Raw genomic sequence first — 15,791 nt, 5'->3', positions numbered from 1 at the left:
CCGAGCTGTTAATGTGGTAGTTTGGTATCGATTCCGTAGATGCACCAACCGAATATGGTGGTGTTGTTAACGTGACGTCACACGTTGACGACCCACCCACGGCAAGTCCAGAGTGAAGATCACGTCTCCAGAAAAACGATATTGTGTTTCGATGAACCAAAACTTCTTTTTGCGCCATTTCTGTTTGCATCGTACCAACGGCGCGTAGACGTTGAGTTTCAACAAGCTGTGGCATTGCAAAAGCGTTATCAACGATTAAAGAAATGTGGTTTTTTTATGAGCACCTGACAGCAAAACAATCATTGTGTGTTGTTCACATTCAGATCCACGTGTGTGAGTATCAAGCTTCCGACAAACGCGCAAACATCCAAATTTGGTCCTTCCATGATCATGCACGTGCAAATTGTGAATCACGATCTCAAAGTAGAGGAGATGTCTACGTGCATATGTATTGAAAGGCGTATTATTTAATTTCATGATATTTTTTATAACTTTATATGAAGCACAGTTAATTTGCTTGTTAGTATGAATGACACTAGAAAATAATCGAGCCAGGAAAGACGGTGATTGATGGCTTCAGCAACGACTGGCGTTTGTTGGGGTATAATAACAAAGACCCAGAGGGTCACACACTGTCACCACTCAATCCTCATTGGTTGGTTCCTACAACGAATGCAACTACGAATTTTGAACATACACGATTCTGATACATCAATCATAGGTTTCAAATTATGATAACTTCATCCGATTGAGGAACCACCGCACAAGCTATTATTTAAAGAAAGTCACCTCTTTTCTTTCTCAGTCATTGTCGGTAGGCATTTTGAAATAATGACATGTTCAACCACATGTTACAAATGCAGAGTGTCGGTGAGAACAATATTCAAAGTGTGTTTGGCAATAGATGTTTGGAAGAAAACACGATATAAAAATAATATATTTCAAGTTTTGGTGACAAACATGGGCTTGGAATTTGGTGCCAATCCATATCCGACTTTGACGTCATACGTTCGGTTTAACATGGATTATCTACTCAGACACAGTATACTTAATCCTGTGTATCCCCTTAATGCCAAGCGCAGGCCAGGGTAACAATAAGTACCATCTTTTACGACTTTTGGTATGACGTAGTTGGGAATCGAACCACCGACCTATCGCTCTCCTGGCGGACGCTCAGATCAGATGGCCCATGCTTCTTGTAAGAACGGACTACAAGGAACTGGTGGTCAGGTCAGGTCAGGTCAGGTCAGGACAGGTCAGGTCACCTGGCAGAGGGAGTGTCATCGTGGCCCGTCTGAATCATTGCTCAAGCTTTCACGTACATAATTTGCCTTGTCCAGACTCAAATAGTTGCAGTCCACCGTGATAAACTGCCTAAACAGATCTTGCCTGGGGCAGATGGTTTAGTCCGGTGTAGGAATGTCCGGATTAGTCAGAATTCAGCTGGAGTTGCGTCATTTGCTGTCACGCCATAGACCATTCGTCACCACTCGCCCCTTTCCGTAACCTGCAAGACTAACACGGATTAACACGAGTTGGTCACGAATGGCCAAAGACACGAAAGATCAAAAGCAATATATATTCAAAATTATTAAAAGGTAGATGGAATACTGCATATGAGAGTTAAAAATCGGACAACATAAGTGTGGTTGTTATTTCATTCCCCAGCTCCTCAAATTTGACCAAATGATCAGACGAAAAAGAATTAATTTCTTACGGCCTGAGACTATTCGTCTGTTAGGTATGTGTCAACCTACATCTTGCAAGTCTTCAGTCATGCGTTGAACACAGACGAGACGTACACATGATCACACATGTACAGTGTAGTCGGCATTTCTTTTTTTGATTTCATCATGATAATGAAATGTCAAATTGACATGCAATGACAACACAATGATGAATACAGATATTCATCATTTATTTTTTTTATTTTTGTTTCTATGGCAACTATGAATTTTGATGTAACTGAGGCAACGAGACTGAGTTTTGGTCCCATGTTCCTGGATACAGTTATTACACCAACATGACTCCAATTGTTTTCGTAGTATATACAATGGCACTTTTTATCATTATTATTTTAAAAAAAAATGAAGCAATTCATCGTTGGGTGCTTCACAGACACATAGAGAACAGTGTAAATTTCGTTTTATCCTGGTGCCAGAATGGTATATCAAAGACATATGTAAATATATTATCATACCAGAAAGATTACTTTACATTTGAAAGTTCTTCCATCACATACGAGTTCGAAGGACATAAAACTGTGTTCGAATCCCAGTTTTCTCTTGCTATGTTAATCCTTATATCCTTAAACATATTCACCAGACAAAACAAACAAATATACTTTAGGTCTGCCAGAAACATTATCTAACTAAATAAAATTATTCTAATGATAAATTTATTCCAAAGATGATTTAAATTTGAAAGCAGACCTAGACAAACAAAAGACGCAGAAATTAACTGTTCAAAATCATATAAAAACAAAACTTAACAATTACGTGTCTAAAGTAAAAGACACCGTTCAACGTTCAGCAAGTGAAAGAGAAATATATGCAACTACCCACATGTACCAACGCCTTTAACACAATCTATCATACATTAATCAGTAGCTGTTATCACTCTCTCACTCACTCACTCACTCACTCACTCACTCATTCCGCCTCGTCTCGCCTCGCCTCGCCTCGCTCCCTCACTCACTCACTCACTAACTCCAGGGAAGTGAAGTGACGGGTGGTGAAGTGAAATGTGGGGAGTAACGCACGGGGAAGTACAGTGAAGTAAGTAGGGGAAAGTGAAGTACGGGGAAAGTGAAGTATGTTGAAGTGAAGTACGGGGAATTGAAGTACAGTGAAGTAAAGTAGGAGAAAGTGAAGTACGGGGAAAGTGAAGTATGTTGAAGTGAAGTACGGGGAATTGAAGTACAGTGAAGTAAAGTAGGGGAAAGTGAAGTACAGGGAAAGTTATGAATGTTGAAGTGAAGTACGGGGAATTGAAGTACGGGGAAAGTTATGTATGTTGAAGTGAAGTACGGGGAATTGAAGTACAGTGACGTAAAGTAGGGGAAAATGAAGTACAGTGAAAGTTATGTATGTTGAAGTGAAGTACGGGGAATTGAAGTACAGTGACGTAAAGTAAGGGAAAATGAAGTACAGTGAAAGTTATGTAGTTCTATGTTGAAGTGAAGTACGGGGAATTGAAGTACAGTGAAGTAAAGTAGGGGAAAGTGAAGTACGGGGAAATTTTAAAAAAGATATCCGTTAGGGTCATATGCGGATAGATGTGCAAATATCAAAGGTCATGTAGGGACTACTTTCACGGCCGTGAGGTCTCATAGACTAGGGTTAGAGTAGTTTCCCTTTGACAAAGGGCGGTTACACTAGCGGACAGATCGAGGGATTGCCGCGATAGGCAAGTAAAAACAATATTTGTTTTGCGTATATGTTACTTCGCCACTGTATAAGAAACCTATTTCAGTTGGAACTATATTGGCTACTGTCACTCTCCGACTGACACATCACTTAATCAGTGACGTAATAAATATTAATGCGCGCATTCCAGGAAAACTCGCAATGTTTCGGTAATGCTTATGAGAGAGGGAAAGCGCTTTTCAAGCAGAGAATTAAAGAATGACATCACATGATAAAGAGGGTATCACGCTTGTGTGTTTGGGGATGGTAAATATCCTGTATTAGGAATAAACACTATGTATTTAGCTCGCCAAGGCTCGCTAAATACAATGTTTATTCCTAATGCAGGATATTTATCATCCCCAAACACACTCGCGTGATAACCTCTATGTATGTTGAAGTGAAGTACGGTGAAGTGAAATATGGTGAAGCTTCTTTAACTTTTTCGGAAAATTGTCTGTGTCCATTTTCCTTTAGTTCGAAAGGCGGAGTGTAGCTAATAGATCGTCTTGAACGATACATCGAGAAAAAAGGTATCACTGTAGTGTGTCGTGTATATCTCATACTCTCCTTTCGCTTCCCGCCCACTGCTCAAGGCCATAGTCACCGCTTGCGTCACGTGACACCAGGGGGCAAGCTTTACGTGAGAAACATGTGATTCATTCCAGACAGCATTCCAAACTGTATAATTACTTCGACCAAACTACATGTAAGACAGCCTCCGTGGTCTAGTGGTAGAGTGTCCGGGGTTCGATCCCCGGCAGCGTCATACAAAAAGACGTTAAAAGATGGTACCTGTTGTTACCCTGTCTGGCGCTCGTCATTAAGGGGCTTAAACAAGGACTGGTCGGCTCGGACTCAGTATACTGTGTCTGAGTGGGGTATTCATGTTAAACTGCGGCATGGTATCTCAGTGAGCTAGCACTATAAATCGGCATCAGTCCGGACTAGTACAAGCAGCCACCCAAACACACACACGTACACGCACGTCGCTATAGTCCAAAAATATTATGACGCGACGTTAAGCCCCATTTCATCTCATATCACCTCGACCAAACTAACCCCACTAAGTACATTACAAATCCTTTATAATAGTTATACATTTAGGATAATGCATTCTTCTTTCGTGTATCCTATTTCTGTAACAAATATAACAACTGACAAATAAAGTATCAAGAGTCTTTTCGGGGTAGTATTGAAAAACACTTACAATTGCAGTGAAAGGTGTGAAGTGATAAAATCTATGAATACATACCATTCAAGTAGGTTTTGATACAGTATCAAAAGCAATGGGCGCTCTTTGAGAATATGTTGTCCAACATTTGCCTACACAGACTTACGATTTGAAAAGATGGGATATTATTAGATACAGGATTATTAAATATTTCAATCACGCATGCCCTATGTGGCAAGTAAATGCAGCCGTATTATGCATTTAGAAATAGGCCTCGTGCATGCACTGGTTAACCCAGGTTTGTTAAGTGGACCTGGTTGCTCTTGTTTGTTAAGAATCGGCCGGGTAGCTCTACTTTTGGTAACCTCAGGATATAGTGTTAGTTTGTTGTTTAACGCAGCACTCAGCAATATTCCAGCTATATGACGACGATCTGTAAATAATCGAGTCTGCACCAGACAATCCATGAACCTCGATCCTTGCATTAGGGATACGATGACATGCATCAACCAAGTCAGCGAGCCTGACCACCCGATCCTGTTAGTCGCCTCTTACGACAAGCATAGTCGCCTTTTATGGCAAGCATGGGTTGCTGAAGACCTATTCTACCCCGGATCTTCACGGGTCTAGTATGCATACCTAGGTAGTGATCGGATATCAGTACTATCATAAGTAATGATATCCTGCTATTTGATGAAGTTGTTGCTGAAGAGGACAGCCCAGCAATAGCTTTTAGACTTTAAAGTAGTGGTAGAATTTTATTCTGTGGTACGGCCACGTGGCCAAAGTACAGTTTCACGTGACAAAATAAGTGGCCACGTGAGAGTACGTAATTGAAAAACATGTTTGATGAACAGAGGAACAGATATAAGGAGATGTACATTAGTATTTACATCTAGTATTTAGCAAATTTACCATTGACTGAGTTCTGGTGAGGTCTCGTAAATACTTGAGTACTTAGGGCATATATACATATTATGATACTAATCTTCAACAGAAGCTAAATTTTAAGGGACGACTAGCGTGAAACATTAGCGTGAATATTTATTAATCGTAAAGGATAGCGCCATTGTTGAACGTATCCCTCTGTCCTCAGCGTAAGACATCATCTGGTGTTTGAATCCCATAGGTGTCTGGGCGTTTTTTTCAATATTAAAAAAATAATAATTTGCACGGTGTCAAAATATCATGAATGTCAGGCATCATCTAGCTGACTTTGGAGAGTGGAAGCACGTGTTCACAGGTTGACATTACACTTGAACCATCGCCCTCATGTTGGCGCGTTTTCGGTACGATCGTGCTGTCATATTGCTGCCATGTTACAGCGATCTTGCTGTGGTGTTGCTGCCACTTTAAATAGATCTTGTTGTGATATTGTACCGATGTAACATCGATCTTCGTGTGGCTTTGTACCGATGTAACATCGATCTTCGTGTGGCATTGTACCGATGTAACATCGATCTTCCTATGGTATTGTAATGATGTAACATCGATCTTCCAGTGGTAATGTACCATTGTAACATTGATCTTCCTGTGGTATTGTACCGATGTAACATCGATCTTGTTGTGATATTGTACCGATGTAACATCGATGTTCCTGTGGTATTGTACCGATGTAACATCGATCTTGCTGTGGTATTGTACCGACGTAACACCGATGTTCCTGTGGTATTACTTCGATGTAACAGCGATCTTCCTGTGGCATTGTGCCGATGTAACATCGATCTTGTTGTGGTATTGTACCGATGAAACAGCGATCTCGCTCCAATGTTGGTGCGATCGTACTGATGTTGTATTTATGTTACTGCTATTTTGGTCCGATGTTGCTGTATCACATGTAACTACCCTGGTATGTTACAGCACTGCTGCTGTTGCTGTGGCGCTGCTGTGATGTCGAAAAGTTAGAGTGTACGATTTAGTCTCACCAAGACCGAGCAAACATACACTTTAGATGGAAAATCAACAGTCACGCGGATGAACGCGTGTTCAACAACAGATATTTCATATAATTTATGCAATGATTTCAAAATCTTTTGAACAAAAAGGGGCTGTTTACCCCCGAGTCATGTTTCACCTCTCCCCGTCGTAAGTCACGGACACGCTATGCTGGTATACTCCAGCTGTAGAGATGGTCAGGGCTGGGATACTTGAAAATGCAAACTTCGATCTTTTTCTTTACATTTCATTTAAAGAGAAGAATGCGGAGGCGTGACTGAGGATGCCTTCAAGCAGGAAGATGAGTATCGACAATCCTCGAGAATAATAGCATTACAACATGCCCCCCAAACGTGAACGTAACTGTAGATAAAGCAACTGGTGTCACTGCTTAGTATGTCCAGGCACGGGCTTCGGTGTGTTCCATAGAAAGAGACATGATGTCTGAGGTCCCGCTCAAGGTAACCAAGTATAATGAGAGGGGAATACGCCATGGGCGTGGTCCTTACGTATGTGCATATCATCAGAAAAAAAGCTGTAAGAATTGCCAAAGGAAACGGTACAGTTTAAAAACTGTGACTCGGATTCTCGCTCAAGCCCAGCCTAGTTCAGAGACAACCTTGCGCAGCTCATCCTCTCGAGTTTCCTGTTGGGAGTTGGAGTTGCTTGTTTGTTTGTTTGTTTGTTTGTTTGTTTGTTTGTTTGTTTGCTTGTGTCTTTGTTTGTTTGTCGCAATATTCAAGCTACATGTAGGCGGTCTGTAAACAGTCAAGTCTGGACCAAACAATACAGTCATTGAGATCATGAGCATCGATCCACGCAATTGGGATACGGTGACATGCATCAACCAAGTCAGCGAGTCTGACCACCCGATCCCGTTAGTCACCTCTTATGACAAACATATGTTGCTGAAGACCTATTCTAACACGGATCTTCACGGGCACTGGGGTTTCCTGGCTGTAATGGTTGTCTAGGTAGCTGTGAAGCCGTGTCGTCGTCATGCCTAAGACCAGGGTTAAATTCTGTTCATGGGTTCAGTATGTGATACCCAATGCCGGTGTCCAATGTCTTGTCCTCTGTAGGGAGTATGTGCCAGAACAGGTTCCCTGTACCCGTGCTTGTCGAAATGAGGGCTAATCGTGAGTATTGAGGATCGGATGGTTACAATGTTTCACTGATTCTGTGATCATGCCTCGACGTTGCTCATGATGTCACCACAGGTCTGTTTCGATTATTTACAGGTCCTTGTGATAAAGCTGAAGTACTGCTGTCTGCGGCGTAAATCAACATTCATTCATCCACTCCTGACGAGGCTCAAATAATGCCAAGCGGCGTAATATCATGCTCAATCTTGATCCCGTTCAACAAAGCGACCTTAGTCCTACGACTGGTGAGGATTTGGGGTCACACTTGGTCCTAAGGAAACCCATGCTTGTCGTTTCGACAACTCAGTAGATCGGACGGTCAGACTCGGTGACTTTGTTGATCCGACGGCGCTCATAATATCAGTCACTGGATTGTCTGGTCCAGGCTCGACTATTACAGGCCATGGACATTAAGCTGGAATATTGCTGAGTGCGGCGTTTAACAACACACAGTCAACTGATTGAGCAGAACGAACGCTGCCCACGCAAAATACAAACCCTTCCACACCCACGCTTTCATATAATACTTTGATTTATGGGAAAGAACCCGGAGTAGTTACCGGATGCTCCCGTGATAGCGACCATCCAACGAAGACGTGTACTTACAAAATGCAGTTCCTTACTTATCGTCTTTTACAAGTATTTGATATCAATAGCCTGTGTTGTTTCATCAAGTGAAGTCAACAATTTACCCTCACCCAACATCCTTGTTAGCGTCTTGAATTCCTGAAGATGCATAATAACATTGAATCACACTATCAGTAACGACCAGTTTTATTTCTTCCCTTCGATAGTGATTCATAAACACATGTTTATGATATTGTCCAATGGTGCAATGGAGTCTCCTTTAAGCAATCATTTCTTGGTGATTTCTTTCATTTTTCTTTTACTTCCAAAAGGTTTTAAAATGATAAGGGACATCCCCCGCCTGCCATACCCTCACCAACCCTAACTCTAACCACCCTATCCACCCAAACCAAACCCAATCAACACCCTGTGGTCACATCCCTATTTCCCTATCTTATACTTATGTTAGCTTCAATCAGTCAATGTAAGAACAGGGCCGCATCCGCATGTCGTGGATACAGCGACTGCCCGGAGTGCGATAGGTCCCCCTAGCCATCGCATAGCAAAAGACGGTACTTGTTGTTACCCTGCCTGACGCTCGGCATTAAGGGAATGAAACGGGGACCGATCAGCTTGGAGTCAGTTTACTGTTTCTGAGTGGGGTATCCTTGTTAAACTACGGCATGGTATCTCAGTGAGCTAGCACTATAAAACCGACATAAATTTGGACTGGTACAGGCAAACACACACACAAGCGCGTGCGCACGCATTCACACACACACACACATTCACGCACACGCACGCACACACACATTCACGCACACGCACGCACACACATTCGCACGCGCACGCACACACGCACGCATTCACAAACACTCACACGCACATACTATACACACATACCAGTCGCTAAACAAGTGAAACAATCTTCAACATGACGTTACACTCCATTACACATCACACCATTGTAAGAAATCTGTAACTTCAATCCATCGTCAAAAATATAATAAAATATGGATACCATTAACATACACGCGGATGCAAGTAAAGTTTCGCTAATTCATTTATCTATCTGAACATATTTTATGAAGATATTTTTTTTAATTCACATGTCACAATTTATGTTTAATCAGAAGACGTTTCTCGGAAAAGCAATTACAGCAAAGTGAATGCATTAACACGTTCTTTCAGAGAACTATTTACTTCCGCGTTTCAGCCTCTCCCAGCCAATCACACTGATCGTAAAGTTCCCAGTGGACTCGTCTGACAAAAAGCTTGTATTGTATTACCAATGACACACCAACACTAACTGTATATATCATTACAACTTGCTCACACCAGAACGACTGGCCATCGCGGAGGTAAGCCAGCATAACGCTAATACGTTTTATATAATAGCATCAACGTGTACGCTGTGTGAAAGGTTCAATAGTTTTTACCCTAGGCCTTGGAAGAATATGTATTCATTGTCTATGTGGTGGATGCATTTATGCACATGTATTTAATAGCTGGGGTAGTGTTTACCTGACCTGATTTCGTTGGTTTTATTCGTGATTTAAATTTGAATAGGGTCATTTCAAAATGTTGTGTCTTTCGCGGATAGCTTTGACATGAGTTAAACTTTTAAATTTGATGTCATTTTGACAGATGCTATACTGTAACTCGCGGATAAGAAGGGTTATATCGATGTGGTAAGGGGTCATTTGAAGTTATGTTAATGTTTTATATTCATTTTGTAGTGATTAGTTTGGAAAAGCTGATTTTTGCAGAAAATTTGATAAGAATAGGCATGTGAACATCATACATGTGTTGAAGGGTTATGCTTAATACAAACTACAGTTGGGCCTTTGTAGCTGTGCACCCAATCTCTCATTTATGTATACCTCTAACCCGAGACACCTCCACCTTACCGTCATATGTCACACTTGAGTATACCTCATTGGTCTGGGCCTTGGTAATTCCTAATTTTCGTTTCGTTTGTCTATGATTTCAGGATTTCAGGTTCTCTGTGGTATGTGGATATGACATACTTTGGGTGCATTTTAAAACACTTCACAGCCGGTGTTCAGGCAGCTGGGAATAGTTTCTGCGTGATTTGATACCACACGCTGCTTGCAATAGCAGACGACAGTGCACAATGCACACAGCAAACGTAAACTTTAAAAGCAGAGGACAACGTTTGTAAAGGACGGCAATAAACAGATTTAACAACAGAAGACATTGGCCAGACATAGTGAGCAGAATCAGTTAAATAGGTGCCGAGTGGGTTCTGAAGAAGACGAACCTGGAACAGACGACAGTTCAGAGCAGACCGCAGGTCAGAACAGACGAAAACTTTTGGATGAGGCAGCAGTCCGTGTCAGTTCAAGAATTAGTTCAATAATCCTGTGACAATGAAGCCAACCCTAGTAAGGATGCGAAGTGTGACAACTGACTATGTGAATGATATAGAGGATATGTCCGAACTTCTCGAGACAGCAGAAAACCTGAATGTGTCTCTCGAAGGTTGCACATCTCCTGAAGACATGAAGGTGCGCATAATAAATGGGATGAAGAGAAAAAGTAAAGGCGACACACACAGTCTTTGGGTAAGACATTTGTTTCTATTCTTTCGATATGGAGACCAAGACGAGTGAGTGAGTGAGTGAGTGAGTGAGTGAGTATGTTTGTACGCCGCGTTTAGCAATATTCCAGCAATGTCACGGCGGGGGACATCCGAAATGGGCCTCACACATTGTACCCATGTCGGGAATCGAATCCGGGTCTTCGGCGTGACGAGCGAACGCTTTAACCACTAGGCTACCCGACCGCCCCACAAAGGTTGAGGTCCCTACCGTCATTGTTATGTGTTGAATTGGGAATAATAATTCCCCCAGCCTCATGCATGTCTGAAGAATGATAATCAATATTTGATAAAAGATAATCACAGAAAACAGTCATGTACTGTACGAACTGTTACAGAGGTGTCTGATACTGCTTCTTCTCATGATATTCTATACTGATGCTGATGTTTATGAATATGTCATGTTTTAAGCTTAGTTTATTGTCTTCAGTGCTGCTTTTCGGAAATCCAGATTAGATCTGTCTCTACGTGGTAAAAATGTTTGGAATAAAGTAATCGTTGCTTATTTTAAACTTGGAAACCATTGAACCTGAAAAATACCTTCCCGTACTAACTTCTCGAAAAATACGTGTTTTAGTTGTCGGATTAAGATTAGGTTTGCCAGAAATAATTATCGATGAATGTAGAAAAATGGGTTCCAATGAAAATAAGATAATACGTGTGTTATGTCAAAAAGGTATAGAAAATTAAATGCACTTTAATCTGTACATGTCATTTTTTGTGATTTGAGACTCCAATATAAACCCAACAAGTATTTTCCGTAAACCACAAGAAATTGCATTCTATGACCTCTAGAAATGATACCGATATTCTACACTTGTTACTTTATTTAAAGCAAGCAACGATCTCAAGAAAGAACATCTTGACAAGTATTGTGTATAAAAACTGATACAACACTGCATGTAACGTTTATTTGTGCACGTTGCTGTATATTTTGTCTTCACTGTAACATTTGTTTGTGGACCGAAGGCCTAAAATACAATAAACAGGTATATTTTCTAGTACAAATGAGTGAGTGAGTGAGTATGGTTTTTACGCCGCTTTTAGCAATATTCCAGCAATATCACGGCGGGGGACACCAGAAATGGGCTTCACATATTGTACCCATGTCTGGAATCGAACTCGGGTCTTCGGCATGACGAGCGAACGCTTTAACCACTAGGCTACCCGACCTCCCCCTAGTACAAATGAAAAAGAACAACATGTATATGGCTTCCTCATGACATTGATGCCACCGATGGCTGAGAAGAACACTTTTGTCCCTGAAAATATAATTGTACAGAAAAGATAGTGTGTACCACAATCTCTTTGGTTAAAAACGCGATTGAATATTGTTCAAACCCCAGAAGTGTCCTTTCACAGCGTAAGAAAGGTTATTTTAGTTAATAGAACATTTATTTCCACTCCTATGGGAAATTACGAAAACTTTTTGCAGGTGATATATTTAATAACAGCCGTAAATCTGATAGTCAGTCTTACCGTTTGAAACCTTCGGATATTGCATAATGAAATTCCAGGGCATCAAAATCCCAATAACAACCGGAAAATGTGAAACGCAATGATATCTCCTAAATGTACTATCTGCCTCTTGCAAAATCGAGACTTGCGCCGACCCGGGATTAAACGACACAGAACCCATGTTACTTGAGAAAGCAAAATGTATTTTATTTCACTTCTATTCTCCAACTGAGTAAATAAAATTTCATATAAGTGAAAGAAACAAGTCATCGGTAGCTAATATATTAATTAAATGTTTTACTGTTTAAAATGTTTAATTTGTTTGTGTGTGACTCCAGTTGTTGTAGTAGTTGTAATGTAATGGAAATAATATTTGATTACGCAAATGGAATCTTCGACTGTACGTTTCAGCTGTCCCTTCAATACTGCTCACACACTTCTCAGTCGAAAATGGAAAATATATTTTTGAATGAATATAATAGGGTCAGGTATTCGGCACTATCTACCTGAATATCAAGTATTTGCTAACTTGAAGTGAAAATCCCGGGCATCAAACACCAAACAATACCTGAGAAAAAAATGAAAACTCTTAATCTCCTCAATTTGGCACTGGCAGAACAACGCAAAGACGATTAGACGACTATTGTATTTACTACTTGAGATAGAACATGTCACTGCTGTACTCCACTCACGTAATGAAAGTTTACTATTTCACGTAAGTGGACAGTTGGAGTCTAAAATGCAAATAATTTATCTTTATAACAATTAATATTGTATACTTTACAACAATATCCGAAAAGTAAATACTCATTAAAATGAGAGACAGCTTGAGGGCATTTGCTTCCTTATCTGCTATATGATATGCCTTTGTTTACCCTGCAAGTAACATAACAGAAAATAGGGCACCCCCTTGGTAGAAATATGTGGATTTTAGCCGTCTCCATATTTTCGTTTATGGTGATCACACTACATTTTATTCCTACAAATGACCATGTACATTAACTCCATTACCCCCACTGTAATGTTCGATGACTTGCAATACTTTGCAAGCGTTTGGACGTGCCGTCTCATTAAGTATTATGAAAGTACTGTTTAAGTTCTTTTTGTTGAAGACAAATGAATAAATATCACCATGCGGTCGGCTGAAAGACATATAGTTAAAACTTGTCGACTCTACTGGCCGTCATTTCTTTCTGCGCTAAGAACGTAAAAGGATAGGGAGAGAAAATATAACCCTGTCACTTCCCTACTCGATCTATATCACCACCAGGATAAGGTGTCATTTAGTCCTGCAGGAGAATGTCATCAAACCTACTCTGAATGAGTTTATGTATAATAATTATATAGTTTGATTCTTCAGTGCTCCCTCGTTGCTGATCTGTTTCTTTATGCAAAGAATCGGAACGACTGCTTGGATTGACAAACTCAAAACACGTGAATTAGGCCAAGAAGTTTATCGTAAGCTTCAGGTATATAGATGATCTGATATCGTTCAATTATTGTCAATGAGCCAATTCACTTCCACTGATTTACTCACCTGCCCTAGATATATCCCTGCCTCAAAGATGTTTTACCATAATCCATAATGCGTACAAAGAAAGACTTTCTTTATATTCACTGAAAGTATTTGGGACAGTAGGAGTGCAGTCTCAAATACTCGAAGGATTTGCCTGAATCTTTGCATGTCCGACCTTAGTAAAGATTTGAAAGGCTTCGGACAAGGACAATGGACTCTTATTGTTTTGAAAAGAATCGTTGTGGCTTTTATTTCATGTCACCCATAGAAAACTGGAAAGATTTAATCATTACTGCTGTTTCTTAGCTAGTCCTGTGCATACATAAAAGCCCAGGCAAGTCTAGACCATAAAAATTACAATTATATGAAAGAAATTTTTCTATAGACCAAGCGTTAGTCTATTCTTTAGCAAACGGTGAGACAAAGGAGTGAAGGAAATTGATATTTACGTGCTTTCATTATATACGATACGTTTGGGGGAATTAATCAGAATAATATCCTGAGCAACCTGTTAGACTTTTGATTGTGATATGTTTCAAATAATCAAATAATATAAAGTGTGATAACTACCTAATCACAATAAAAGATGGACATACATTAGTTAATAGATTTCTATATTTCTAGTTACACAATAAGGCGCCGTAATTCGCTATGCAGAGTTGCGTCCCTTAGGCGTGCACGAAACCTATGATCGTGGGTTCGAATCCGGTTCGCCCTGGTTACCTTTCTAGGTTTGTCAGCACCATACCCATGATCGTGGGTTTCCTCACTGATCGAGCTGACATGCTGTGATATAACTGTAATTGTAAATAAGAGCGAACGACAATTCCAATCCAACCGTCGATTTATACCATGATATGGTCGCGATATAGGATTCACTGCAAAATTAACTAAAACAACAATATATATAGCAGTCAATTAATGCAAAAATCATTCTAAACAACACAGATTTGCTTTTCGATAAATAACCATTAAAAACATGATATTTTACCAAAAATACAATTATAAAAGTTGGATATCATAATAACAACAATGTTCACTAAATAGTTTACACAAAAAAAGTTTACATACCGCTCGCCTCTCACTCAGCCACATGACAAAATACTAGAGCTACAATGTATCGTTCTTGGTGCGCTCATACAAGTGGGGCGGTCGGGTAGCCTAGTGGTTAAGACCCGGGTTCGATTCCCGACATGGGTACAATGTGTGAAGCCCATTTCTGGTGTCCCCCGCCGTGATATTGCTGGAATACTGCTAAAAGCGGCGTAAAACCTCACTCACTCACTCACTCACTCACTCACTCACTCACTCACTCACTCACTCACTCATACAACAAGTCTATAAATAAATACGAACTTTAAACATAAACCTAACAGTAATTCTGGTCAAAGCGGCGTTACCTCTAACTCATTCACTAATTCTAAAACCCCTTGTACTTCTAAAAGCACTTGAAACTGAACACAATTTATCGTGTGGACCATTCAGTATTTAAGACCCTCGTTGCAGGGATATGACTTTAATAGTTAATAAGTTTCGGTTAGTGTAGCATTGAGGGAAAAATGGATGAATTGTATTTCTTGCACGACATGTGACCATCTTTTGACAATCCGTTCATAATGTAGATATGAACATGCATATGTTGAAGGCAACAACATAAAGGTGTGCTTGTGTGTACAAGTGTGAATATCATGCTTGAAGGGAATCCTGCAGTTCTGTAGCACATATCCTGAGGTCAGGCATACGTATTGTGTGTCAACCCGTCAGAATGAATAGATACTGTACAAGGGGCACGGGTGGCCCAGTTGTCTAAGGCGCCGTGATTCGCTGTGCAAAGTTACCTCCCTTGGGCACCCCAGAAACCTATAATTGTGGGTTCGAATCCCGGTTCGCCCCGATTATGTTTCTAGGTTTGACAGCACCATACCCGTGCTCGTGGGTTTGAGACTCGCATCACTTCGGGCTGAGA

At 40.5% G+C, this 15,791-nt stretch overlaps 1 protein-coding gene across 1 annotated transcript in view; it reads left to right on the top strand.

The window, feature by feature from the left end:
* Window positions 1-10,229: 10,229 nt before the first annotated feature.
* Window positions 10,230-15,791, top strand: part of LOC139445257 (uncharacterized) — a 19,709-nt gene continuing 14,147 nt past the window's right edge. The window contains exon 1 of the mRNA XM_071226398.1: window positions 10,230-10,816. Coding sequence (XP_071082499.1) covers window positions 10,622-10,816 — 195 coding nt within the window. The 5' untranslated portion in view covers window positions 10,230-10,621. The remainder of the gene's footprint in view (window positions 10,817-15,791) is intronic.

This window comes from Haliotis cracherodii, unplaced genomic scaffold (assembly GCF_022045235.1).
Source record: "Haliotis cracherodii isolate W230 unplaced genomic scaffold, xgHalCrac1.p SCAF_6, whole genome shotgun sequence".
Classification (NCBI taxonomy): domain Eukaryota; kingdom Metazoa; phylum Mollusca; class Gastropoda; order Lepetellida; family Haliotidae; genus Haliotis; species Haliotis cracherodii.
Note: the sequence above shows the minus strand (reverse complement) of the source record. Positions and strands in the feature narration are given on the sequence as shown.